Raw genomic sequence first — 27,501 nt, 5'->3', positions numbered from 1 at the left:
TTGTTGACGAATTGGTAAGAGCAGGATTTGGCAACTTCAACAATGTTCAAACTACTTCATTGAACAGGACTATTGTGTAACATATATTGCACATAGAGATCAAAAATGTTACTACGCAGTGTCGAGCTGCTTCTTAACGGCTCATAAGATTGACGGTATTCTTCAGCGGGCGAAATCGGTAATCGTAACTTTGAGATTGGCATTGGGTCCCAAATTATATAACTGGATTAGATCCGTAGGCAATGATGACCAGCAGCATCCATGGTCAAATGCAACTGGAACTTTGTCGGTGTCACCACCAGGAACAGTCCCCATACAACGGAAGATATTACCAATACCGATGAACTACCAGCTCGGAAGAAAATATACGCCTTGTGTGGGTTGTCCTTCGATTCGTACCCGGCATCGCCGTTCTTCAATTCATACACCTAATGAACCTGGACGTAATCGTTTACAGTTCCACCAGCGCAATCCCGTTAGAAGACGTCCGCACAGAATGTTCACCAGGTAGCCCAGAAGTCGGCCGACTGCTAAAAGTCCACCTATATAGGAAACAATTGATGAAATAATCGTTGAACAGATTCCAGAAAAGGCATGTGACCAGGGTGGCTCCGCGGAAACATACTTACGGTGTGGCCGTGGCCTTGTGGGTGTCCTAATCGTTTCAGTAGTTTCAGTGCTCCGTTGGGATTAAGCTCCTCCTCGATGACGAAAGGTACGGAACCGTGGCTGACGACATTTTTCCTCCGGAAAACTTAAATTATTAAAATGTTTCTATTTCATAAAAAAATGTCTACATCGCGATTCTGTTTTTTACGATTCACTTCAGTGCTCTCTTTGTTTGTTATTGTTTACAAGTAAAATACACCAAGCAGATTTAGAACACCGCTGCGCGAGCAAGCATTTTGGTCCGTTTTTAATTGGTCTAATATATTTGGACCGTTCCAAATTCGGTATAAATTTGGAACAAAAAATGGACCACCAGTGAAGTTGCCCTTAGTTTTAAGTTCCATTTTAGACACTAACACTACTAACCGTACTAACAGATTTTTATCGAACAAATTTGCATCTAACGTTTACTAACATTTTTACACGTAACTTTTAACAAATCCTACATTTAAGAAAAGAAACAACACAAAATTTTAAGAAACTTCACCAATAAAGAAACATACAGTTTTAACATTTTTACATTTACTATTTACACGCGCGCGCACTACTACTTCTTACAAGGATCACAATTGGCACAAAAAGAGGGATTTTTGGCATTCAACCAATTCTTTTATATAATGCCATTCAACATAAGAAGGCGGAATGGCCTCTATGCTATCGTTTTATGCTTGCCCATCCTGTTGCAAGCAGCACCCTCTGTGAACGAGCAAGATAACAACAGGGCTGTGCTAGTTTTTTGCCCGAGCTCAAACTGCTCGAACTCTCTCGCATCTTATCTGGCCTGGCATGGCATCAATGACGAACACGCACTCACTCGCGATTCCTCGACCAGTGAGCGTGACTGTTCTTGATTGCCTTATGAAAAGGTCTTATTTCGGGAAAAGTTACTTGAGGTGGAGCCTTCAAGTTCAAATTGGAACCGAACGGTTACAAAAGCAAAATCAATATGCTTTCAAAGTTCTAGTGAAAGTACTTCTTAAAAATTTCTAAGCATGTTCACAAAAGAATGTCTTGAGGCTGCTTCTGAGGATTCTCTACGCATTCATTTAAATATTTCTTTTATTCCTTTAGAAATTCATGATCTAGGATAATAAATTCCTAATTAGTCATTAAATTACTCCTGATATTTCTCTATAGATTTTATTAGATAGTCTTCCAAATTTTCCTCAAGGACTTTCAGCAGATATTCCCAAAATATTTCAGTGATAGATTTGTAAATTTACTACAAGGATACCTTCAGAAATTCCTCCACAAAACCTTCACACTTATATTTCTCATTACTACTATTCCACATTTTTTCTAGGTTTTTTTCCCTGGAAAATCTTCAATATGTTTTTTTTTAATTTCCCAGAGTTTCGTTCAGAAATTCTTATAGAGATTCCTGCAAAAATGTCTTAAAGGTTCACTTTGAAACTGTAAATCTCCTCAGTAGTTTCTCCATAGATTCCTATAAAAAACCCTGCAAAAAAGTTGCTTCAGAAAATTCTACAGATATTTTTTAGAAAATCGCCTATATATTTTTTTTAGTAAATTAACTAAAGTTTCCTTTAGGAATACTTGCACAAATCATGGATGTAGTTGCAAAGCTGAATATATCCATTGACATTGCTGATGTCGATACTATCTACAATGTCATAGACCCACTCAGCTCCACACACCTGGCCAAGTCCTTGCAAGCATTTATAAATCCCTTCATCAACTTAGAAGGAGCCCAGAACTGAAGCAGCTTCCAATAGATGAAAGGATGTTGAAAATAGCGAATTTTCAATGTACATGTAGTTATAGAACAATATATAACAATAAGTACGTAGAGTGTAATCTGAAATATTTCACCTAGTTCTGCGTAGTCCACTGACTCTGAGCGTTGCATCTGTATTGATCTGCTTGAAGTCGATCTCAATTATTTCAGTCAGACCCGTCTCCGAGATCCGAAATCCGAAACACACATCTTCAAACGAAGACGATTCCACCAAATTCCGTCTTGTATAGATAACTTCATAGTGCTCACAAAACCTTTCATTCCGAAATTGTTTCATGTTCACTAGAGATTGCTCCATTAATTTCTGCTAGGATTCCCCTAGAAAGCCTTTCATGAATTTTCTCGTAATATCTTTCAGAAAACCATATATTTGGGATTCTTTCAGAAATTTATCTGAGTATTCTGTTGGAAAATTCGCCATTGATTTTATACAAAATTTCTTCAAAGGATACTTTTGAAAGCCTACCACAGATTCCTTAAGAAACTTCAACAGTCTAAACTCTTCTAAGTACTCGTTCAGGAAATTCTTCCAATGTTTCACCACAAATTCCTACAGGTATTCCTTCAGGCGTTCCTTCACGAACTACTCCAAGAGTTCCTGCAAGAATTACTCTATGAATTCCATTGGGAATTCTTGCTAATATGTCTCCTGGCCTGGATTTACATTTGCACTGGATATTCCTACAGAAATTCCTTAAGTGATTCCTGCATATTTTCATTCTGTAATTCCAGCAGGCATTCTACCAGAGAATCCAACAAAAGCTGAAATGGAGATTTATTTAAGAATTCCTCTTTGTATTTTTCCATATCCATGGTTCGTCTATGATTACTGAAAAATTTCTTACAGATCTTCTGGAAAATATTTTGGAAGAACCAATTGAAAACAAAATTCAGTTGAACAAAAATTTAAGAAAAGAAAAATATTGCGAGTTTTCTTGAAAAAAAAAAAATGGAAATCTGAAATGTAAAAATATGAAATGTGAAATGCAAAATGTGTTCGTACTTCTACTCGTATAACAGAAAAAAATTGGACAACTCTCATTGAAATTCCCAAGGAAAAACACATAAAAAATTGGCGTGAATTTGTGTCTTCGAACCACCGCAATCAATCCTTTTAAGAAGTTTATAAAAATAAAATGCTACAAAGTTTTGCTTATTAACAATGTCCAATTGTCGTGGGGCGCCAATCTGGGTGCTTGCCAAGGGCGCCATGGCACCACGCTACGGCTCTGAGTGTACACCCTACACCCTACCATCCACAGGCAAATGGGATGATGGAGTGCTGGCATAGACCACTCAAAACGGTTTTGGAATCGTAGGGGGTTGTGGGGCAAGATGGCCACCCTAAGCTTAGGCGCCTTCGGAGCATATACTTTCATTAGAATATGGCTATTTAACACTCATTCCCTTTGTTTCATGTCTTTTCTATCTTAAGGACTGTTCAATTTATAAAACGGACAACTTTACAAGGCTATAAAAAGAAGACGCGTAGTTCAAATTTAACCACCCTTGTTTCGTTGTTCAGTACATCATCTGTCATTATAGTAATGATTTTTGAATCGGATAAAAATAGTTTTATTTCATAGAAAATCGACCAAATGTTAAATGAGGTGAATTTTACGATTGCTGAAAATTGAAAATATACACAAAACTACTGTTCACATATGGTATATCGTTTTGATTATCAGAAAAGTATGTGCCATACTGCAGCAGCATGAGTAATAAACATTCTGGCGAAGTTTAAACTCAATTGGAAAATTAGTTGTTGAAATATTAAAGTCTCAAGTGAGATTCGATTTTTTGATTCAAATTTCATTGTAAAGCAAAAAGGGCATGAACATATTCAATAAACATTTTTTTTATACATCCAGTCGGAAGTAGGAATGATGTGGTTTTAAATGCAGAAAACTGCTTCGTAATAGCATTGCTGGTTTGGTTACTGTGTGCCATTACAGGCACAGTAATCGAATCAGTTTCGTTCTTTGAAGGTTCTTTCAAATAACAATGCAACCTAATGCAAATTTTACATAACAATGATGTTGAAAATATAAAATTTTACCTCCGATTGTTATTGAATAAGGTATACAATAACATAGAATCAACTTTGTTGAAAATAAATAATAACAAGATTCGCTAGAGTCGAAAATCGCCATTAATGGAGCAAAAAATATGCAGTTTTTACTATGACCATCTTCATGGAATAAATTTTTTGATGAAGAATGCAATTAAAAGTAAATTTTTCTTCTGTATCATCCAGAAAGCAGTATTCTACTGCTCTGGACAAATTTTGAGCCGAATCCGTTGTGCTATTGCATCACATTTTTTAATAATTTCTTTGTAAACAAGGCAACTTACTGTATCAAGCTGGAGGCTGCTTGGTGCGTTATTACTTACCAACTATTGAGCTTTACCTTTAGTAGAGTAGTATAAGATTCCAATACATTAAAAATTTCATGAAAATATGCATGTTTAGTATGTGGAAAGTTATGTCGAATTTTGAGAAATGGGTTTTTATTGATGTTTTACGAAAACCGCTTCAGTTAGACAAAAAAGGACATTTTGTCTAATTTTATATTTTTTCTACATTTGAGAATAACTATAGAAAGTTATGCAAAAAACTGATAATGATTTTATTGAAAAATAAAAAAGATATCGCACAAGCAAGTTGTCCGTTTTATAAATTGAACAGTCCCTATTAACACAAAAAAGCATTTTATTTTGCACTACCATTGCAAAATAAATTCATTTGAAAAATGTTACTTTCGACATAGAATTTTTGCCATATGGGGCAAGATGGCCACCCCATCGGGGCAAGACGGCCACAGAGCTAAATTTTTACAATTAGTATGTTTTAATCCCTAAGCAACGTTCAATAAACCAAGGTCGAATCATCCGCAACGCTTTGCCTACAGATGGTGTGGTATTTGCCACCATTTTCTTTATGATAATGTTTGAAATAAAATTGATAGAAATTTATTTGGACATGTTCTATGATTTGGTCTATTTTTTCAGCCAACTTGTTTTTCTCGAAACGATTTAGATACATTACTACTCTTTTCATGCATTATACTGTAATTCAACGTCTTGTTACGAACCCTTATAGCGGTTTTAGCTACGATTTTCCATCCCTGTGCCAAAATATTCAATGAAACCAATCACCGTTCAACAGCAAATAACTTCAAAGTATTTCTGAGGTATCATCTCCATCGTAATTAATTTTAACAGCTTCAACTAAAATGAAAAGCAATTTTCTGTGGTTTTGCAATATCTCTAAACATCAATAACGTTTTAAGGCTGCTTTAGATTGATTTTTGGATGGCGACATAGGCCTTACCACAGGTGGCCATCTTGCCCCGAATGATTACGATGATAAACATATTTTTTATATGACATAATTAATTTAAAACATTGAAATTTTATTGTCGAGGCTGAACAACAGTCACACCATTAAAAATTAAAAATATTTTTTAAAACGATGTTATTTCATTACTAATCCTTAAAATCAGATGACCTGATACTATAAGAAAACACTGTTTTTGAACACTCAAACTTCAAACACTATTTTATAGCAGATTTTTCAAACTAACAGTAGCTTCACATTATAAACATAAAGCATTGTTTATAATCACAACCCATGCAGAAAATATTTTTGGGTTGCGAATTAATGCTTAAAAGACAGGGTGGCCATGTTGCCCCATATGGCCATCTTGCCCCACAACCCCCTATAAATCAAGTTGGACTGATGCGTTGCCGTTGGTTCTCCTTGGTTTACGAACGGCATTATGGAGAAACGTTCTACATATTCCGAAGTTGGACGCAAGTCTGGAGCCAGTCGGAAAGGTAACGGTGATAGGTGCCGAAGTAATTTTCACTGGAAAAATCTGTAAAATCTTGAAGCATAGGCTGGTTGCCACCATTTCCAGGCAGAAGAGAATAACAAAAGAAGATCCAATTTTGCCATTAAAAATAAATATCTGAATAGCAACACTTGTTATTGGTTTGTTGAGAATAAGAGCTAAAAGAACAACAACAATAACTGAATTTGTAAAGAAAAATAACTAAATAAAAATTAATTTTATCATTATAAGAACAAACCAAGGACAAAATATTTTGAAATGTAGAATAACTGTATCAGTTATAATTGTGTTGTTGAGAACCTAGGAAATACATCGACAATTCTTCTAGGATTTCTATCATGTTTTTTTTTAACTTTTTTCGACAATTTCCCTATTCTTGAGTTCTACAGGGGATTTCTTCGTTAATTCTTTAGAGAACGAATTTCAGAATTTTCTTCGAGAATTTCTGCATGAGTTCTTTCGGGAATTTCTTTAGGAGTTTCTTCTGCAATTAGTCTAGAAGTTCGTTGAAAATCCCCTTGGGGGATTCCTCCGGGAGTTCCTTTCGAAATCTCACCAGGAGTTTCTTCAAAAATTTCTTCAGTAGTTACTCCGCGAATGGATCACAAAAATAACAGAACAGCCGCTATGAAATGAACAGATAACGCCACCGTAGCCTTGTGTGTTTGACATAACTCCACTGCTGTAGCGATGATACGGTGCGCCTCTATTTACATGCGGTAAACGCATAAAGTTGGTGTCATTGATGCATTCCTTCAAAATTTTCAAAAATTTCTCGAGGATTATATCGGGAAAAAGCTTCAGGATTTTTGTCGGGAGGAACGTCCGAAGGAAATGTAAACGGAATTCCTGAAGGAACACCTGGAAAAGTTTTGAAAGAAAATCATGGAGGCATTCCCAAAGGAACTGCCGAAGGAACTTCTAGATGGATTCCAGAAGGAGGAACTTTGGGAGAAATTCCCGAACGAACTACTGGAGAAACTCTTACGAGATATTCCCGACGAATCTCCTGGAAGAACTCCCGATGGAACTTCTAAAAGAATTTCAGACGAAGCGCATGGAGGAATTCCCGACGAAATACCTGAAGCAATTTCCAAAGGAAACCTCGAAGGAACATCTCAAGACATTCTCGCAGGGAATCCTGAAGGAGTTCCCGATGAAATACCTGGAGGAACACCTAGAGAACTTCCTGAAGAAACTCCTGGAGAAATGCCCAAAGGAATTGCAGGAGGAATTCCCTATTGGAAGAATTTTTAAAGCAATCTATTAGCCATAACAATAATATGTAATCATATTATTTATCTACCACTCAATCCTTCGAGCCTTAGTGAATAGTTTCAGTCGTCGACAGTTCAGTGCGTTTTTCTTGTCCGTTGATCGGTACATGCGGAATCGAATACCAACTCCTTTCGCAACGGTACCGTGCAATTAGGTACTGTGGTTACCATCATTGCCGACGACATCGATTGATGTTCGCGGCAGCCTGGAAAGTATGTGGCTGAATTCAGCCTCACTACGGAGAAAAACACCACGAAGTGTAAGTGCTGACATTTACATTTGGTGGCTCCAGTGAGGAGAGACTGCTGTCAACATTGGTGGTTACAATATTGCCAAATTGCGGCGCATTTTACCGAACATACACAAATTTCTCTAACACAATTTGAAACCTACATTAAAGTTTTAACAAGTACTAGGTACTAACCTTTTTCTTGTCGAATCTCCCGAACGATCAGTTTCGTCGCTTGGGTTGCAATTTTTATCCTGGCCTGCTTCATTTCCATCAGCAGTTTCTCTTCCGGTTTGAGCAAACCCTTCGCCAGGGCAAGGTCCGTATGTCTTACCCGAAAATGTCGTATGAAATTTCCCATGTCCAAAGCGCGTTGGTTATAGGTGCAGTCAGTGCTATCACCGGTAATCGCACAAACGAATCGACCTTCTTTTTTATGCATACATTCCCGCGCGATGCGCCTGAAGGTACGCTTCTTCTGCTCGGAGGCACCTAGTTTCTGTTTCGGTGCCTGACGATCCGGCTTCGGCTTCGATTTCGATTTAGCGACCGACGACGACTGGGGTTGGTCGGGCTCTTTAAACAGTCCATGTGCGAGTGCGACCGCTTTATGCATCGCACGACAATGCCTAATGGTATTTCCAACATCCCAACCGTACAAAGTGGTCGAACGTTGGCAGTTGCTGTTGGGGTCAGCTATGCAAAAATATCGATCTCCCCTTCTCTCGACGCATTCCTTCATTACGATCTCCGCTAAAGTCTGACACCGTTTCCGTTTTCTAGTGCTCTTTCTAACCGAAGGCTTCTTCTTCTTCTCAGGCACCGTCTCACCATAAACTTCTTGCTCCAGCAAGCTGTAGAGGTTTGAATCTTCCGTGTCCAGGTCCACATCGAAGGTCTCTTCTTTTATTACTAACATTTCACCATCATCGTCCCTAGAAACGATATTAAAGTTCAACACCCTGTAAAATATAAAATTATAACATTGCTTCACTTACGGATTCGCCTCGGATTCCTCAAGCTGCTTCTGCTGGTCCCGGCGATCAAGCAGCACCGTATTGCTATTGATCGTCATTTGCCGGAAGCCATGGGCTGCCTCCAGTGACACCACACAATCCGTGCAAATGTGCTGCGGTAGCAGCGGCTCCAGCGTTACCAGAATTTCCGTCAGCTGGTAGATCATTTCGCTGATCGTTAGACCGCTCTGCTGACCGGTGGCAGCGACCGGAACGAGCATAGTATGTTTGACCGCCGGATCCTGCGGCTTGCAGCACGTTCGACAGAGTTCCATAGGAGGCGATTCACCGCTCATTTTGATCGAAATAATTGTACCACTAACAGTTTTACAAAAAATCTCAAACTTTCACCGTTAAATGAAGCATTTGGGCACTTTTCACACAATATTATTAGGATAAAATTAAATCCTAAAACTACATCGGCTAAACACTGCAAAAAAGCACGTCTGTTTATTTTCTGCGTTCAGCCAAACAGAAAACATATAAACAGGAATGGCATTGAAAATGGAACGCACATGACGTTTTAAGGTTAAGTACTGGATACACTGATCTAGATCTAAAATGGTCCAAGCCCAAAAGCACAGCAAAAAATTTGCCGATTTTACCGGGTTTTTTCGTCACGGTACCGTCTACCCCCGTTCGTTTGAACGGCACTTCATGCAAACCAACGGGGTTCATTTTTAATTTGAACGTCTACACTACAAAAAAGCAATGATTTTAACTATGTGTGATAACTTATACTTGGCAGAGAGAGTTCATTCCGGAGTTTATAAATGCCACACATAATTTTTGTTCGTGGGACTAATGTAAATTCATGTGTCATTCCTAATAACAAAAATCTATTAAGTCTCACACATAATTTTTAAATTTCGGGAATGAACTAGTTTCTCCCATGAACTTTGTTGTTGTTTTTCACTTTTTCAAAATGGACCACGAGGTGGATGCAGAAAAGCGAGAGAAAAGTTAAACAGGTAAATATAAATAATACCAATGTTTTATGTATAATATTGTTATAAGTTTGTATTCAAGGAAAAGATAAAGGAGCCATCGAAGGATATCGTCCATCTCGAAAATAGTGAGGATATTTACCTAAAATGGAAGGAGATGCAGCGTAAAACGGCGATGGAGTGCGGCCTTATCTTTCTAAGCTGAAAGATTATTCGTAAGGTATTTATAATTCAACAAAAATATCTACCGTAAAGCTCGAGGTTCGGCTTGATTCAGATATTGTCCTTTTGCAGCTAGGGGCAAGACACTGTGCAAACGAGTGAAACTCTGAGATATTCTGAGGTACTCTTTGTATCGATGATCGACGAAATTTGTTGAAAGACATCCCTAAATCTGCAATTTTCATTCAGCACACGCAACACTTTGCAGTTTGACATTGTTGCCAGAACACACTTTGGCATAAATGGGAGAAATTTTGAGGAACTGTGAGGAATTCTGAACAACACCTCGAACACAGATTTGCTCTCGTTAGATCTGTCTTGCCCCTAGTTTTGCAGCTGAATAAATCATCGATGGATATTCGGTTACACATTATCGGATCGCACCACCAACGGCTTCGGCATCGACGCGGCGGCCCCGGCACATTCCGCTGCTTCTGCATCTAATCTTTAAAACGTTAATATTTCTATAATTGTGTTTATAAACATCTACTTTGAACAAATTTTAAAATAAAATTTAAGTGTTTTGAGGTTTTGTGAAATGTTAATAAATTGATCGAAATACCGAAGAAAATAAGGAAAAAAAACATTAAATTGGCCAAATAAATTGAATAGCCATCAACGATGAAAAGTAAAAACTATGAACTTATATTTTAAAGAGGCGACACATACTATCAATAAGTCAAAAGTTCATCTGAAGGTATGTGTGTGACTTATGTTCAGCATTTGTAAAATCTAATTGCAAAAATCTATAGATGCTGACACATACAATCGATATGGAGAATTCTCTCAGTGTAGCAACTCTGTTAGTATCGAAAAACACACTACTGGCAACCTGATTTGGTGTTTTGTTTTGGTTCTGCGTTCCGTTTCACACCGTTCCATTAGCAGAATGACGTTTGAACCATTTTTAGTTTGAACGATGTGCAGATTAGAGGGGGTTAAACTAAAAAGTGTTCAGATTACATGCGGTCAAACCAACGAGGGTAGACGGTAATGATTTTTCTTTTCGTGTATTGATAGTTATTTATTATTTATTTGCTGCATTTAGAAGTTCAATATATTTTTTATAGTCCCCATAAATTGGTAAAGAGGGTAAATTTTACTCTTTTCATAATTTCCAATCGATCCAGAAAAAGGGTAAAAATCACTCGTTGATTTGACGTACAAGCAGTTTACCCTTTTAAGAGTAAAGGCCGTTTACTCTTTTTATGAGTTCACCTAGTTACTCTCGAAAAGGGTACTTTTTCACTCTTTAAAGAGTACTTTGATCTCTCAGTGTAGATTATTTTTAACTAACAGTTTGACCTAGGGGCAAGACACTGTGCAAACGAGTGCAACTCTGAGAGATTCTGAGTTACTCTTTGTATCGATGATCGACGAAATTTGTTGAAAGACATCCCTAAATCTGCAATTTTCATTCAGCACACGCAACACTTTGCAGTTTGACATTGGTGCCAGATCACACTTTGGCATAAATGGGAGAAATTCTGAGGAACTGTGAGGAATTCTGAACAACACCTCGAACACAGATTTCTCGCGCTTAGTATCATACGGGCGTATCTACAATGATCGATTTCTCTTCATCGATTTCTCTTTCTTTAATAACTTTGCCGGTAAATCATTTTCGGTTATTTTTGTTGTTTTAGATGCTAGTCCTAGTCGTCCTTCACCGAAGTACACCGAGAGATCATCCGAATATTGGTCGTATTTTCCGGAATACTCCGAAGAGAAAATCGATGAAGAGAAATCGATCATTGTAGATACGCCTGTATGATACTAAACGCGAGATTTGCTCTCGTTAGATCTGTCTTGCCCCTAGGTCAAACCTAAAGACACTATGTGCAAAGACACGAAATGTTCCAATTGGAATTCCAAATTTTCTGTCAATGTCATTCCAATCGAGCAGGAGACCTGTCAAACGTGCTTTAAAGCATTGCTCGTCGGCATCATCCAATCATGACGATGATCATCATCGACAACAACAATCATCACACTTCGTATCTTTGCTTATCGATCAATCGATCAACGATCGATCAATTCTGACACTTCGTATTGTCGCGCTTATCTTAGATTCTCAGTGTGGTGATAGGTCTGTAACCAATCTATGGTAAAGCTCTGTAAGCATACGAAGAGGAATAATAAATGTAGCTAATCAGTGAAGCGGCCTCGTGTTTGATCTAGCGTGCTTTCCCTATCACAAATTGGCGACAGGATTGGATTTTTTTAACGTTTTTCGGTGATTATTTGTGCGTTAGTACCCAAGGAATAACTACGGTAAGTAATCACATCAATAAAAGTGATTATTGAAAAGAAAAGGCAAAATAAACATTCGGCATCAAACCGCAATGGGAGTGGAAAAAAGCTCACATCTCGATTCTTACCACGATTCATTTACAGGAGTGTGTGTGAGAGGTGGCCTGCGTCTAGAAAGCAGAGAGGAAAGCTCGATGAGAAAACCGCACCTCCGACCTCACCAGTGAGTTGCGCGTTGGTCTGTGTCTAGTAAACAGAAGAGTCCAAGTGATAAAGCTCTGTGTCTTGTAAACAGAAAGGTCCGCGTCACGATAGCGGTAGAAAAAAAACAAGTGGTGGATACGGACACGGCGTCCGCCTAGAATTGGCTCTGTGTCAAGAGAACAGAAAGAACGTATAGTAGAAGCGGAATTTTTCGAGTCATATACGCTGCGGCTGGTAAGCAAAAAAAAAAAGAGATTTGTTTTGTTGGGTGAACTAATTTGAAGGAGGGTAATTTCAGATCGGTGAGACAGGCTCGTGAGTCGACAGAATACTCACCCACGAGAGAAATACTGCTGTTTGCGATGGACGAAAACCGGTTGCTTTCTAAGCTACCTCCGTTTTCAGTCGTGGGAGTCCCCTTGACGGACCGCAGGAATAAATGGATTACGTGGAAGCGAGGGTTTGAAATCTGTCTGCGTGCTGCCAAAATAGAAGATGGAACCGAAAAGAAAGATATGCTTCTGGCGTGCGGGTCGTTTGAGCTCCAAGAGATATTTTTCAGCATACCGGGAGCAGACGTGGCTGCGGATGCTGAGAACGAGGTTGATCCCTACATGGTGGCAATGAAAAAGTTGGACGACTATTTCGCCCCCCAACGTCACGAAGCCCACGAACGTTTCCTGTTTTGGTCGATGAAACCGGAGCCGGAAGAAACATTGGAAAAGTTCCTTATGCGGGTACAGGCTCATGGAACAAAATGCAACTTTGGAAGAACGGCGTCGGAGAGCTCTGGTATTGCGATTGTTGACAAGATGCTCCAATTCGTACCAAATCAATTGCGTGCGAAATTGCTTCAGGAGAAAGATCTCACCCTGGAGGAGCTTGTTAAGCAAGTAAATGCGTATGAAACGTCACGAGTAGCCAGTGATCAGATGAGCGGAAGAGGTGTTCAGATGCAACCAAGTAGGCCAATGATGGACAACGTGCAGTTTGTAGCGGCATCCTGCAAATTCTGTGCCCGATCGCACGGGCATCAGCCTTGCCCAGCTCGTGATAAGACATGTGCGAAATGCGGCAAGCGGGGTCACTTTGCCGTGGCTTGCTATTCTTCCCCAGTGTACGCATCATCAAGCAGACAAATGCACAGCAATAAACCAAGCAGAAACCCTTCTCTAAAACGACCATATGAAGCAACAGTTCCCGCTGGTTCTGGTCCAGTGGCGAAGAAGAAAGCCATGCAATTCGCTCGGAAGATACACGCCATCGAGGGCGAGAACGAAGAGGAGAGTTTCGAACTGGTTGAGATGGTGACTTCCGGTAACGATTCAGATGAACTGATTTGGGCAAAAGTCGGCGGTGTGCTGATAGAAATGCAGATTGACTCGGGCGTCCAGTCTAACATCATTGACGACCGTACGTGGGAATCGATGACGAAGAACGGAGTCGGCATTATTGGAGATGTTCGGGAGTCGGATCGAAGGTATGAATTTAATTTTTATTTTGATTGGTTAGCAGATTTTCAGCCAGAAAATGCTGATTAATCTCCAGTTTTGTAGGTATTGGAACTTGTAAATAAGTAGGTTAATTTTCTATATAGGTTCAAAGCTTATGCTCAAGCAGATTGCCTGAAAGTAATCGCTATGTTTGATGCAGAAATAATCATCCCGGACGGGGACAAACAACTAAAAGCAATCTCACGGTTTTATGTCGTGGAAAACGGACCACAGCCACTTCTAGGTAAGACAACAGCGAAGCAATTAGGTGTTTTGCTTGTCGGATTACCCAGCCAGCGAGAATCGGTTCATCACGTAGAAGCTTGCCGGGCATTCCCTTGCATCCGTGGAGTGAAAATTCGTATCCCCATAGATAAGTCGGTAGAACCCGTTGCCCAGCGTCTCCGACGGTTGCCTTTACCGATGTTGGACAAGGTAGACGAGAAGTTAAATGAATTGCTTTCCAAGGACATCATCGAAAAGGTGTCTGAACCAAGCCGCTGGGTGTCACCGATGGTCATAGTGGTCAAAGACAGTGGAGATATCCGGCTCTGTATTGACATGCGTCAGTTGAACAGGGCAACACTCCGTGAGACACACCCGTTGCCAACGATTGAGGACATACGATGGAGGTTGAATGGGGCAAAGTATTTCTCCCGACTCGATATTAAGGATGCCTTTCATCAACTCCAGCTCGACGATGAGAGTAAGCATCTGACGACTTTCATAACCCACCGCGGACTTTTTCGATACAAGCGTCTAGTCTTCGGCATTTCGTGTGCACCGGAGATGTTCCAGAAGATTCTCGAACAGATTCTGGCAGATTGTGAGAACACGGTGAACTTTATCGATGATATTATTGTCACAGGTAGGTCTGAAGCAGAACATGACGCGGCTCTTCAGAAAGTTCTCAAGAAACTCGGTGAATACGGGATTCTTCTGAATCAAGTGAAGTGTGCTTTCAAGCTCGACGAAATTGAATTTATTGGCCAGCGGTTTAACCAAAGTGGGATGATACCTTCTAAAACGAAAATTGAAGCCATTCAAACGTTTCGTCCACCCATAAGCTGTGAAGAAGTTCGTAGTTTCCTAGGACTCGTAAACTACGTGGGATCCTTTATTCCGAACTTAGCGACGATTTCCTTTCCGCTCCGTGAACTAATCAAGAGTAACTCGACCTTCATCTGGGAACGGGATCAGGAACTTGCATTTAACGAACTCATCCGGCTGGTTGGCAATATTGAGACACTTGCTCACTTCGATCCCCGACTTAAAACCAGGGTAGTGGCGGACGCGTCACCAGTGGGATTAGGGGCGGTGCTGCTTCAATTTCATGAAGGTCATCCCAAAGTCGTCGCTTATGCTAGCAAAAGCCTAACTAGTACGGAATGTAGATACGCGAAACGGAAAAGGAATCCTTGGCCTTAGTTTGGGCTGTGGAGCGATTCCAGATTTATCTTTTCGGGATACGGTTTGAGCTTGAAACCGATCACAAACCCCTCGAATCGATCTTCACTCCGACTTCGTCTCCTTGTTTGCGTATTGAGCGCTGGGTCCTGCGGCTTCAAGCATTCAGCTATGACATCGTCTATCGTAAGGGAAAGTCTAATATTGCAGACCCTCTATCGCGTCTGTCTCGTCCTGCAGAGATCGAAGAGTTCGATCCGGATTCCGATGTGTACATAAGAAATGTCGTGGAACATACAGCCGTCGACGTTCATGAAGTTGAGGTTGCTTCTTCGCACGATCCTGAAATACAAGCATTGAGGGAATGTTTAGAAAAGGGAATTTGGAACTACGCTAATGACCTGTTGAAACCTTATCAGGCGTTTCGATTGGAATTCGGCACAGTTGGAGATATGGTTGTTCGGGGTAGTAAGCTCGTTATACCTCAAAGCCTTAGGCAGAGACTGCTTGAACTGGGTCATGAAGGGCATCCCGGGCGAACAAAAATGCAACAACGTCTAAGAAGTACATGCTGGTGGCCAGGAATGGATGATTCAATTGTCCGGATGATCGATAAGTGCTCGGGATGTAGGTTGGTTAGCCAGCCGGACCGACCAGAACCCATGATGAGAAGAGCTCTTCCGGAGAAGCCGTGGGTGGACGTTGCGATCGACTTCCTTGGGCCACTTCCGTCGGGAGAATACTTGTTGGTGATTATCGACTATTTTAGTCGATATAAGGAGGTTGAGATCCTTCGGAAAATCACGGCAAATGAGACAGCTGAGCGACTGGAAAAAATATTTGTGAGGCTTGGATATCCGAGAACCATTACTCTCGACAACGGTAGACAGTTTGTGAGTACATATTTCGACCAGTACTGCAAGCAACGTGGAATAATACTGAATAAGACGACCCCATACTGGCCACAAGAAAACGGCCTCGTGGAGCGCCAAAACCGGTCACTAGTAAAAAGGCTCAAAATTAGCCAAGCTTTAAATAGTGATTGGAAGGCCGATTTGAACACGTATCTTTCTATGTACTACGCTACGCCTCACAGCACAACGGGCAAAACCCCAAGCGAGCTGATGTTCGGCCGGACTATCCGGACTAAAATACCATCGCTTCAAGACGTCAGCACCGATGCTACACAGTGTTCTACGGACTACAGGGATAGAGACCTACAGATGAAGGAGAAGGGAAGGATAACTGAGGACCAACAGCGGAAAGCGAAGCCTTCGGACATTGTTACGGGAGACAAGGTTCTGATGAAAAATGTCATTCCCGGTAACAAGCTTACCCCTACATTCAACCCCACTGTTATGACAGTTGTTGATAAACATGGGCCACGTGTAACGGTCCTGGATCAGGAATCCGGAAGGTCCTTTGACAGGAATTCAAGCCACTTGAAAAAGATAAATGATAACAGAAACGGAACATCATCCAACGAGGCTACATCGGATATGCTGCAGCAGGAAGACGCGGGGCTTCAGGATCCGATTAATGAGCAGGTCGGAAAACGGGTTGCTAGTCCGGAACCCATAGTCGAGGCTGAGATAACAGGACGCAGCCGACCACAACGTGTAATCAAACGACCAAGCCGATTCATGCAGTGATTGATTGATGGAATATTTTGATTAATATTAAGTACTTGATGAATATATCCTTTTGTAATCTTTGAATACTATTATCTAAAACAAGGGGAGATGTGGTGATAGGTCTGTAACCAATCTATGGTAAAGCTCTGTAAGCATACGAAGAGGAATAATAAATGTAGCTAATCAGTGAAGCGGCCTCGTGTTTGATCTAGCGTGCTTTCCCTATCACACTCAGCAAGCTGCGTTCGAAACGCGCAGCCTCAGATCGCGCCAGACCGCGCACGTATGATTTGTACACGGTGTGTATCTTGGCTAAAACTGTTTTGCAGCCGCCGGGTGGAGCTGTCAGCCGCCGTGTACAAATCAAACGGGCGCAATCTGATGACGGCTGATTCAGATCAGCAGGATCGGAGTGATTAAGCTAGGATGCACAATATCTTTGCTTATAGTATTGTCTATCCGGTTGGAATCAAGACCGACATTCCATCAAAAATTGCCATTTTCTTAGTCTACAAGTGTCGCAACTGTTTCGCATCTAGTGCGCTGTGTTGCTGACAACAACGGGAAGGATGCGCACTACTTTTGACATGAATAAAAAACGTCGCGAGTTAGGTCGCGTCGCGACTTGATTGTGCGAAGTCCGGTTTGGTGGCGGCCCGACAATATTATGCGTTGCGCGAAAATTTTTGAGCGCAAGTGCTCGTATACCTCCGCCAGTACGATAAATCGTGTTGGTGTTTTCGGCGCAGTATTCTTTGGCCCATTCGCGCACTTATTGTAAAAGACACCAAAACGATTAAACGTACGCGCGGAGGTCTATTAGCGATTTTGTACCATTTTCGCTCTCTATTTTCTTGCAACGCATAATATCTTTAGTCAAACCAACGTAGACGACAGCATTATTTTCAGTGTGATTTGAGTGTAACCATAGCTTAATGTTGAAGAACCTTCACAAAGATTGGATCACCCTAGTGATATTTTGTTCTCTTTTTTCTTTGTTTAATATTTTGTCATCAAAAGCCCGTCAGTGTATGTTTTGTTTCCTGTGCGAAAAAAACAGCAAAGAAAAAAGCCTTCCCCGGAAAATTCGATCCAAAAGATGCCCTGCTGCATTGACCGGTGTCCATCGGGTGGTGAGTTGCCGCTGATAAAGTTCCCTTCGGATCGCACCGTTCGCCAGCGTTGGCGGGATGCCATTCTGGCCGGAACGGGAACTGTGCCCCTCCCGCTCCGCAAACTACTGAACGACGTTGTTGATAGGAAACCGGCCGTCACCGGCGGCCACGAGGAAGCGCTGGCACTTTGCCTGGGACACTTTCCGAACCCGAAGAGCCCCCGCTATCAGGACCCGACGGTTTATTTCGATGGGTGAGTCGATTGCGTTAAATATCATTTTGCTTAATTGAGAATTTCTTGCTTACAGGAAGGGGAAGCTAACTAAGCTGGAATGTTGCCGGTTGTGCCAACGATTCTCGCCAGACTCCGGAATGTTCGCCCTGGATAAGGACTTTGGTGGACAGTGTCTCTACTTGGTGGTGTCTCAGACGACACGAGTTCGGCTCGACCATGAGGAATCTAAGTTCTTGTCCATTTGCCAGGAATGTTTGGTGAAGGTGGATTTAATCAGAACGGTTCAGAATCGGTATTTTATGCTGAATGCGCATAGGAATAAGCTAATTAATCTTGTGGAACCATTGGAAACGATGGATGGAGCAGTTTTCCAGGACGAGATTAAAGTAGATCTCAATGAGATGGACGATGAACAGGAGACGGTGCATGTAAGCTTTCTGGTGGACACTATCGAGAACCATGACGCAGAAAAAGACCCGGAAGATTCTTCGACAAACGACAGCGCAGAAACTGAGACAAAGGTTGAATCAAAACCGAAGAAATTACCTGCAATACAGAAAACACCGAAGAAGCGAGGACCCAAGAAAAAAGACCGTCTAAAACCTGTTTCGAAGACGATGTGGCTGCGCACGGAACTGACCAGGAAATGCTACATCTGCCCGGCGGATTTCCCCGATTCAGAGGATTTGATGGCCCATTTAACCGAGCAGCACGCCGGGAAGATCGAATACATCTGCCAGCAGTGCGACGGCAAGCAGCTAAAAACCGTCAAATCATACAACGTCCACCTCAGTCTGCATGATTCCAGCGTGCGGCCACTTCAGTGCAGCTTCTGCACCCTCCGGTACAGCACCCGGAAGGGTGTGGAAGTGCATGAAATGCGTGACCACGGCGCCTCGCACAACCACAAAATACAGCCCAAGAGAAAACAGGAACACCAGTGTGAGCACTGTGGGAAAATCTTCACATCGATCTCCATCGTCCGGGAGCATAAGCTGGTCGAGCACGAGCAGGGCATAGCGGCCCAGTGCCGAATTTGCCAGAAAACGTTCAAGCACAAGAACAATCTGACGCGCCACATGCTAACCCACACCGGGGAGCTTCCGCACAAGTGTGACCAGTGTGGGGTGCGATTCAAGATTGTTACCGATTTGACGAAGCATGTCCAGGGCGTTCACGAGGGTATAATGCCATACTACTGTAAATTGTGCGATTTGCCGTTGAAGGATAAGAATTCATACTATCGACATCGGACAGTGGTGCACAAGTCGATGAAGGGTAAGTTATCTTGGTAGTTAATCTGAAATCTATGTTCAACTCGTTCCAATTATAAGACGTCATACACTCTACTTGCCGCATTGGAGTAGAATTCTGTCCGGGATTCGAGCAGAATCCTGTCCGGGATTCGAGCAGAATCCTGTCCGGGATTCGAGCAGAATCCTGTCCGGGATTCTTTGCAGAATCCTGTCCGGGATTCGAGCAGAATCCTGTCCGGGTTTCGAGCAGAATCCTGTACGGGATTCGAACAGAATCCTGTCCGGAATTCGAGCAGAATCCTCTCCGGGATTCGAGCAGAATCCTCTCCGGGATTCGAGCAGAATCCTCTCCGGGATTCGAGCAGAATCCTCTCCGGGATTCGAGCAGAATCCTCTCCGGGATTCGAGCAGAATCCTCTCCGGGATTCGAGCAGAATCCTCTCCGGGATTCGAGCAGAATCCTCTCCGGGATTCGAGCAGAATCCTCTCCGGGATTCGAGCAGAATCCTCTCCGGGATTCGAGCAGAATCCTCTCCGGGATTCGAGCAGAATCCTCTCCGGGATTCGAGCAGAATCCTCTCCGGGATTCGAGCAGAATCCTCTCCGGGATTCGAGCAGAATCCTCTCCGGGATTCGAGCACAATCCTCTCCGGGATTCGAGCACAATCCTCTCCGGGATTCGAGCAGAATCCTCTCCGGGATTCGAGCAGAATCCTCTCCGGGATTCGAGCAGAATCCTCTCCGGGATTCGAGCAGAATCCTCTCCGGGATTCGAGCAGAATCCTCTCCGGGATTCGAGCAGAATCCTCTCCGGGATTCGAGCAGAATCCTCCGGGATTCGAGCCGAATCCTCTCCGGGATTCGAGCAGAATCCTCTCCGGGATTCGAGCAGAATCCTCTCCGGGATTCGAGCAGAATCCTCTCCGGGATTCGAGCAGAATCCTCTCCGGGATTCGAGCAGAATCCTCTCCGGGATTCGAGCAGAATCCTCTCCGGGATTCGAGCAGAATCCTCTCCGGGATTCGAGCAGAATCCTCTCCGGGATTCGAGCAGAATCCTCTCCGGGATTCGAGCAGAATCCTCTCCGGGATTCGAGCAGAATCCTCTCCGGGATTCGAGCAGAATCCTCTCCGGGATTCGAGCAGAATCCTCTCCGGGATTCGAGCAGAATCCTCTCCGGGATTCGAGCAGAATCCTCTCCGGGATTCGAGCAGAATCCTCTCCGGGATTCGAGCAGAATCCTCTCCGGGATTCGAGCAGAATCCTCTCCGGGATTCGAGCAGAATCCTCTCCGGGATTCGAGCAGAATCCTCTCCGGGATTCGAGCAGAATCCTCTCCGGGATTCGAGCAGAATCCTCTCCGGGATTCGAGCAGAATCCTCTCCGGGATTCGAGCAGAATCCTCTCCGGGATTCGAGCAGAATCCTCTCCGGGATTCGAGCAGAATCCTCTCCGGGATTCGAGCAGAATCCTCTCCGGGATTCGAGCAGAATCCTCTCCGGGATTCGAGCAGAATCCTCTCCGGGATTCGAGCAGAATCCTCTCCGGGATTCGAGCAGAATCCTCTCCGGGATTCGAGCAGAATCCTCTCCGGGATTCGAGCAGAATCCTCTCCGGGATTCGAGCAGAATCCTCTCCGGGATTCGAGCAGAATCCTCTCCGGGATTCGAGCAGAATCCTCTCCGGGATTCGAGCAGAATCCTCTCCGGGATTCGAGCAGAATCCTCTCCGGGATTCGAGCAGAATCCGCTCCGGGATTCGAGCAGAATCCTCTCCGGGATTCCAGATGAATTCTTTCCAAGATTCGTAAAAAATGCTGTCCGGGATCCTAGCAGAATCCTGTCCGGGATTCGAGAAGAATCCTGTCCGGGATTCTTTGCAGAATCCTGTCCGGGATTCTTTGCAGAATCCTGTCCGGGATTCTTTGCAGAATCCTGTCCGGGATTCTTTGCAGAATCCTCTCCGGGATTCGAGCAGAATCCTCTCCGGGATTCGAGCAGAATCCTCTCCGGGATTCGAGCAGAATCCTCTCCGGGATTCGAGCAGAATCCTCTCCGGGATTCGAGCAGAATCCTCTCCGGGATTCGAGCAGAATCCTCTCCGGGATTCGAGCAGAATCCTCTCCGGGATTCGAGCAGAATCCTCTCCGGGATTCGAGCAGAATCCTCTCCGGGATTCGAGCAGAATCCTCTCCGGGATTCGAGCAGAATCCTCTCCGGGATTCGAGCAGAATCCTCTCCGGGATTCGAGCAGAATCCTCTCCGGGATTCGAGCAGAATCCTCTCCGGGATTCGAGCAGAATCCTCTCCGGGATTCGAGCAGAATCCTCTCCGGGATTCGAGCAGAATCCTCTCCGGGATTCGAGCAGAATCCTCTCCGGGATTCGAGCAGAATCCTCTCCGGGATTCGAGCAGAATCCTCTCCGGGATTCGAGCAGAATCCTCTCCGGGATTCGAGCAGAATCCTCTCCGGGATTCGAGCAGAATCCTCTCCGGGATTCGAGCAGAATCCTCTCCGGGATTCGAGCAGAATCCTCCGGGATTCGAGCAGAATCCTCTCCGGGATTCGAGCAGAATCCTCTCCGGGATTCGAGCAGAATCCTCTCCGGGATTCGAGCAGAATCCTCTCCGGGATTCGAGCAGAATCCTCTCCGGGATTCGAGCAGAATCCTCTCCGGGATTCGAGCAGAATCCTCTCCGGGATTCGAGCAGAATCCTCTCCGGGATTCGAGCAGAATCCTCTCCGGGATTCGAGCAGAATCCTCTCCGGGATTCGAGCAGAATCCTCTCCGGGATTCGAGCAGAATCCTCTCCGGGATTCGAGCAGAATCCTCTCCGGGATTCGAGCAGAATCCTCTCCGGGATTCGAGCAGAATCCTCTCCGGGATTCGAGCAGAATCCTCTCCGGGATTCGAGCAGAATCCTCTCCGGGATTCGAGCAGAATCCTCTCCGGGATTCGAGCAGAATCCTCTCCGGGATTCGAGCAGAATCCTCTCCGGGATTCGAGCAGAATCCTCTCCGGGATTCGAGCAGAATCCTCTCCGGGATTCGAGCAGAATCCTCTCCGGGATTCGAGCACAATCCTCTCCGGGATTCGAGCACAATCCTCTCCGGGATTCGAGCAGAATCCTCTCCGGGATTCCAGATGAATTCTTTCCAAGATTCGTAAAAAATCCTGTCCGGGATTCGAGAAGAATCCTGTCCGGGATTCTTTGCAGAATCCTGTCCGGGATTCTTTGCAGAATCCTGTCCGGGATTCGAGCAGAATCCTCTCCGGGATTCGAGCAGAATCCTCTCCGGGATTCGAGCAGAATCCTCTCCGGGATTCGAGCAGAATCCTCTCCGGGATTCGAGCAGAATCCTCTCCGGGATTCGAGCAGAATCCTCTCCGGGATTCGAGCAGAATCCTCTCCGGGATTCGAGCAGAATCCTCTCCGGGATTCGAGCAGAATCCTCTCCGGGATTCGAGCAGAATCCTCTCCGGGATTCGAGCAGAATCCTCTCCGGGATTCGAGCAGAATCCTCTCCGGGATTCGAGCAGAATCCTCTCCGGGATTCGAGCAGAATCCTCTCCGGGATTCGAGCAGAATCCTCCGGGATTCGAGCAGAATCCTCTCCGGGATTCGAGCAGAATCCTCTCCGGGATTCGAGCAGAATCCTCTCCGGGATTCGAGCAGAATCCTCTCCGGGATTCGAGCAGAATCCTCTCCGGGATTCGAGCAGAATCCTCTCCGGGATTCGAGCAGAATCCTCTCCGGGATTCGAGCAGAATCCTCTCCGGGATTCGAGCAGAATCCTCTCCGGGATTCGAGCAGAATCCTCTCCGGGATTCGAGCAGAATCCTCTCCGGGATTCGAGCAGAATCCTCTCCGGGATTCGAGCAGAATCCTCTCCGGGATTCGAGCAGAATCCTCTCCGGGATTCGAGCAGAATCCTCTCCGGGATTCGAGCAGAATCCTCTCCGGGATTCGAGCAGAATCCTCTCCGGGATTCGAGCAGAATCCTCTCCGGGATTCGAGCAGAATCCTCTCCGGGATTCGAGCAGAATCCTCTCCGGGATTCGAGCAGAATCCTCTCCGGGATTCGAGCAGAATCCTCTCCGGGATTCGAGCAGAATCCTCTCCGGGATTCGAGCAGAATCCTCTCCGGGATTCGAGCAGAATCCTCTCCGGGATTCGAGCAGAATCCTCTCCGGGATTCGAGCAGAATCCTCTCCGGGATTCGAGCAGAATCCTCTCCGGGATTCGAGCAGAATCCTCTCCGGGATTCGAGCAGAATCCTCTCCGGGATTCGAGCAGAATCCTCTCCGGGATTCGAGCAGAATCCTCTCCGGGATTCGAGCACAATCCTCTCCGGGATTCGAGCACAATCCTCTCCGGGATTCGAGCAGAATCCTCTCCGGGATTCCAGATGAATTCTTTCCAAGATTCGTAAAAAATCCTGTCCGGGATTCGAGAAGAATCCTGTCCGGGATTCTTTGCAGAATCCTGTCCGGGATTCTTTGCAGAATCCTGTCCGGGATTCGAGCAGAATCCTCTCCGGGATTCGAGCAGAATCCTCTCCGGGATTCGAGCAGAATCCTCTCCGGGATTCGAGCAGAATCCTCTCCGGGATTCGAGCAGAATCCTCTCCGGGATTCGAGCAGAATCCTCTCCGGGATTCGAGCAGAATCCTCTCCGGGATTCGAGCAGAATCCTCTCCGGGATTCGAGCAGAATCCTCTCCGGGATTCGAGCAGAATCCTCTCCGGGATTCGAGCAGAATCCTCTCCGGGATTCGAGCAGAATCCTCTCCGGGATTCGAGCAGAATCCTCCGGGATTCGAGCAGAATCCTCTCCGGGATTCGAGCAGAATCCTCTCCGGGATTCGAGCAGAATCCTCTCCGGGATTCGAGCAGAATCCTCTCCGGGATTCGAGCAGAATCCTCTCCGGGATTCGAGCAGAATCCTCTCCGGGATTCGAGCAGAATCCTCTCCGGGATTCGAGCAGAATCCTCTCCGGGATTCGAGCAGAATCCTCTCCGGGATTCGAGCAGAATCCTCTCCGGGATTCGAGCAGAATCCTCTCCGGGATTCGAGCAGAATCCTCTCCGGGATTCGAGCAGAATCCTCTCCGGGATTCGAGCAGAATCCTCTCCGGGATTCGAGCAGAATCCTCTCCGGGATTCGAGCAGAATCCTCTCCGGGATTCGAGCAGAATCCTCTCCGGGATTCGAGCAGAATCCTCTCCGGGATTCGAGCAGAATCCTCTCCGGGATTCGAGCAGAATCCTCTCCGGGATTCGAGCAGAATCCTCTCCGGGATTCGAGCAGAATCCTCTCCGGGATTCCAGATGAATTCTTTCCAAGATTCGTAAAAAATGCTGTCCGGGATCCTAGCAGAATCCTGTCCGGGATTCGAGAAGAATCCTGTCCGGGATTCTTTGCAGAATCCTGTCCGGGATTCTTTGCAGAATCCTGTCCGGGATTCTTTGCAGAATCCTGTTTGTGACTCTTGCCGAATCCAGTCTGAGATTCTTGCAGAATATGTGCTTTCATATACCTTCTTCTCTCATTCCAGATAGTGCCGGTCCACGGCGATACAAATGTAGCCTATGCTCCACCACCTTCGACCTTCAAACGGATCTCCAGCTGCACGTCGACGGATCCCACGCCAACGAAGCCTATCCCTACAAGCAGTGCACGGTCTGCCCGGAACGGTTCCTCACCAACAGCCAGATGCAGTACCACAAGTACACGAAGCACTGCGAGCAACGAACGGCCCGGGCTACGAAGTTGCAGTGTGAGATCTGTGGCGAACAGCAGCAAACCCGGTGCCACCTGGATTCGCACATGACCCGGAAACACGGCGCGGAGAAGCGGTACGTTTGTGTGGAGTGCGGAGCCCGGTTTACGGTGCAGGCGAACCTGGCACGGCACCGGAAGACGCACAACGCGGTCAAGCAGTTCGCGTGTGAGTTCTGTGCGAAAACTTTCAACCAGAAGGTGGCGCTGGACAATCACCGGCGGTGCGCCCATACCGGCGAGACGGCGTTCAAGTGCGAAACTTGCGGGAAGGGGTTCAAGGAAACGTCCACCTACTATCGGCACAGGGTGGCGTGTCGGAAGGAGCGGCAAGGAGGGGACTAATATACGTGGTAGATTCGGTTCAGTGCAACAAGCTGGCAAGTGTTGGTGGTTGTGATGTATCACAGCCATGCTTTGCTGAATCATGTGAACCTCGGGTAATACAGCAACACCGGCCCAAGACAGTGGGGTATGCATCAAGTAGAGGACGTGTGTGACAGAGTAACAGTCGCAAAGTGCATGACTGACTAAGCACAGTCAAGGGCCATGGCCAAGGCTATGTACAGTAGAGGACAAACTGACCTTGGTCTTCCAGTCAAGTATGGTAAGTAATAAACCATATAATATAATATACATAGCATTGTGACTACAAGAGAGCATTCGCGACCGTCTCAAGTGTAGGAAGTAATATAAATAAATTAAATTGTTCGATATTTAATAAGAAATTCGGATAAGTCATTTATTTGGAAGTTCCTTGTTTGAATATAAAATTAAATTAAATGATGAATTTGATCCAGTGTTCACCATTATAACAAATAACGCGAGAGCGGAGTCGGACACATGCCTACAACCCTGACTTTCATCGAAGCCAAAGACAGGAAGACACGAGCTTTATGCGTGGTGCTGTAGACGTGATGGTGTGCGTGATGTTCGAGCGCATGAACGAACAGAATGAAGGGGACAGATAGATAATCAGAGATTTCAATGATTCAGTTTTGTGAGTGATGTTGTTGAGACTAGATGTGTGGTTGACTTCAATAAAAAAAATCAGAATGGAACATGAAAAAAAAAAGTGTGTTTTTAATTGAAACGAAGAATTCCTACAATGGCACAGCCGGTGGGAACGTGTGTTGTGTTTGAAGAATGCGAATTTAGTGCACTGACTGCAAGCAAGCGGAAGCATCCGGTTTGGATTACAAACACGGGCAGCAGCTAAAGATGGCGGAATGCGCTGATCGTGAACGGGTTGGTTTTGGTTACGATGTGCTTGTTAGGATGAGGTAAGGTGTTTTTTTTTTGTTTTTCAATGGAAAGGCGATTTCTGACAACACCCACACATTTGGGCACAGAGTGTTGAAAGCGGCAAAATTTTGTTTATGTTTGCCTCTCTAATTTTGCTATACGGGTTTTGCTCGTTTGGCATGGCTGCAGTTTTTAGTTGTTTGTACAGGTTTGCACCAGTTCCTAACGCAAATGCTAGCAGGCTTGCACAGAACTACAAATCGACCCGAATTGGGTTGTTTAGTGAATAAAATATTGTTATTTGATAGTTCAATCGATAAAGTGACAGTTCGACCCGAACAAAAAAAAATCCCTATAAAAACTTTAAATGCATTTTAAAAATAGTTCCCGGACCCGAAAATTATGAAATTTTGGATTTCGACTAATTGTTGAGCGGCGAATTCGATTACGAAATAATCCACATACTACTAAAGAACCCAATTTGAATTCTTTTGACGAAATCTCAGTCTTACGTGGAATACATTAGAATTGCGTCAAGTGGTGAGTAAGCAGTTTTTGTTTGATCGTGACTAAAAGATAAATAACCTAATTATTGTTTTTTTACTCTTCGGTGTCTCTGTACTTGTTAACACGGGATGGTATTCTAAACTATATTGAATTATTTCTGTTCTTCATAATGATGGGGTTATGCAATGGAATGATAATAGTTTGAAATTGAGTCGAAATTGTTTTATTTTTTTAATCATGAAACGTTGGATATGAAACAAACACAAAATTGGACATTGGAAATATATTTATTTATGTGTTTTTCTTCTTGTTTTATTTACTAATAACACTATGATAATTCTAATTAAAAAAAAGTGTTTTTTTTTGTATTGGCGGCCACGATATTTTTGTACGA

At 44.2% G+C, this 27,501-nt stretch overlaps 5 protein-coding genes across 5 annotated transcripts; 4 read left to right on the top strand and 1 right to left on the bottom strand.

Moving 5' to 3' along the window:
• Positions 1-1,441: 1,441 nt before the first annotated feature.
• Positions 1,442-9,268, bottom strand: LOC109432633 (uncharacterized). Its single transcript, XM_062845133.1, has 2 exons — positions 8,791-9,268; positions 1,442-8,727 (listed from the first exon to the last, which is right to left on the bottom strand). Exons 1-2 carry the CDS (start codon positions 9,102-9,104, stop codon positions 7,983-7,985), a joined length of 1,059 nt encoding a protein of 352 aa, XP_062701117.1. The 5' UTR covers positions 9,105-9,268; the 3' UTR covers positions 1,442-7,982.
• A 2,243-nt stretch (positions 9,269-11,511) lies between these two features.
• Positions 11,512-14,477, top strand: LOC134283927 (uncharacterized). Its single transcript, XM_062846083.1, has 2 exons — positions 11,512-12,251; positions 12,375-14,477. The coding sequence occupies exon 2, from the start codon at positions 12,797-12,799 to the stop codon at positions 13,973-13,975; it is 1,179 nt and encodes a 392-aa protein (XP_062702067.1). The 5' UTR covers positions 11,512-12,251; positions 12,375-12,796; the 3' UTR covers positions 13,976-14,477.
• LOC134288876 (uncharacterized protein K02A2.6-like) lies at positions 14,075-15,355 on the top strand. Its single transcript, XM_062854798.1, has 2 exons — positions 14,075-14,795; positions 15,060-15,355. The coding sequence occupies exons 1-2, from the start codon at positions 14,075-14,077 to the stop codon at positions 15,353-15,355; spliced, it is 1,017 nt and encodes a 338-aa protein (XP_062710782.1).
• A 644-nt stretch (positions 15,356-15,999) lies between these two features.
• On the top strand, positions 16,000-16,986 carry LOC134288869 (uncharacterized). The gene has a single exon (XM_062854788.1). It carries the CDS (start codon positions 16,000-16,002, stop codon positions 16,984-16,986), a length of 987 nt encoding a protein of 328 aa, XP_062710772.1.
• A 997-nt stretch (positions 16,987-17,983) lies between these two features.
• LOC115256483 (zinc finger protein ZFP2-like) lies at positions 17,984-25,731 on the top strand. Its single transcript, XM_062845132.1, has 3 exons — positions 17,984-18,336; positions 18,392-19,596; positions 25,132-25,731. Exons 1-3 carry the CDS (start codon positions 18,068-18,070, stop codon positions 25,698-25,700), a joined length of 2,043 nt encoding a protein of 680 aa, XP_062701116.1. The 5' UTR covers positions 17,984-18,067; the 3' UTR covers positions 25,701-25,731.
• The last annotated feature ends 1,770 nt before the right edge of the window (positions 25,732-27,501 follow it).

This window comes from Aedes albopictus, chromosome 1 (assembly GCF_035046485.1).
Source record: "Aedes albopictus strain Foshan chromosome 1, AalbF5, whole genome shotgun sequence".
Lineage (NCBI taxonomy): Eukaryota > Metazoa > Arthropoda > Insecta > Diptera > Culicidae > Aedes > Aedes albopictus.
This window is presented reverse-complemented; position numbering and strand designations above follow the sequence as displayed.

What these genes read in the sequence shown, in the direction of transcription:
- LOC109432633 (XM_062845133.1), bottom strand. Translation starts at nt 9,104, where the DNA reads ATGAGCGGTGAATCGCCTCCTATGGAACTCTGTCGAACGTGCTGCAAG. An exon ending in GAGGAATCCGAGGCGAATCC is followed by an intron (nt 8,728 to 8,790) that starts GTAAGTGAAGCA and finishes TATCGTTTCTAG; the next exon opens with GGACGATGATGGTGAAATGT.
- LOC134283927 (XM_062846083.1), top strand. Translation starts at nt 12,797, where the DNA reads ATGGACGAAAACCGGTTGCTTTCTAAGCTACCTCCGTTTTCAGTCGTG.
- LOC134288876 (XM_062854798.1), top strand. Translation starts at nt 14,075, where the DNA reads ATGTTTGATGCAGAAATAATCATCCCGGACGGGGACAAACAACTAAAA. An exon ending in CGATGATATTATTGTCACAG is followed by an intron (nt 14,796 to 15,059) that starts GTAGGTCTGAAG and finishes TTCCGAACTTAG; the next exon opens with CGACGATTTCCTTTCCGCTC.
- LOC134288869 (XM_062854788.1), top strand. Translation starts at nt 16,000, where the DNA reads ATGAGAAGAGCTCTTCCGGAGAAGCCGTGGGTGGACGTTGCGATCGAC.
- LOC115256483 (XM_062845132.1), top strand. Translation starts at nt 18,068, where the DNA reads ATGCCCTGCTGCATTGACCGGTGTCCATCGGGTGGTGAGTTGCCGCTG. An exon ending in CCGACGGTTTATTTCGATGG is followed by an intron (nt 18,337 to 18,391) that starts GTGAGTCGATTG and finishes TCTTGCTTACAG; the next exon opens with GAAGGGGAAGCTAACTAAGC. An exon ending in GGTGCACAAGTCGATGAAGG is followed by an intron (nt 19,597 to 25,131) that starts GTAAGTTATCTT and finishes CTCTCATTCCAG; the next exon opens with ATAGTGCCGGTCCACGGCGA.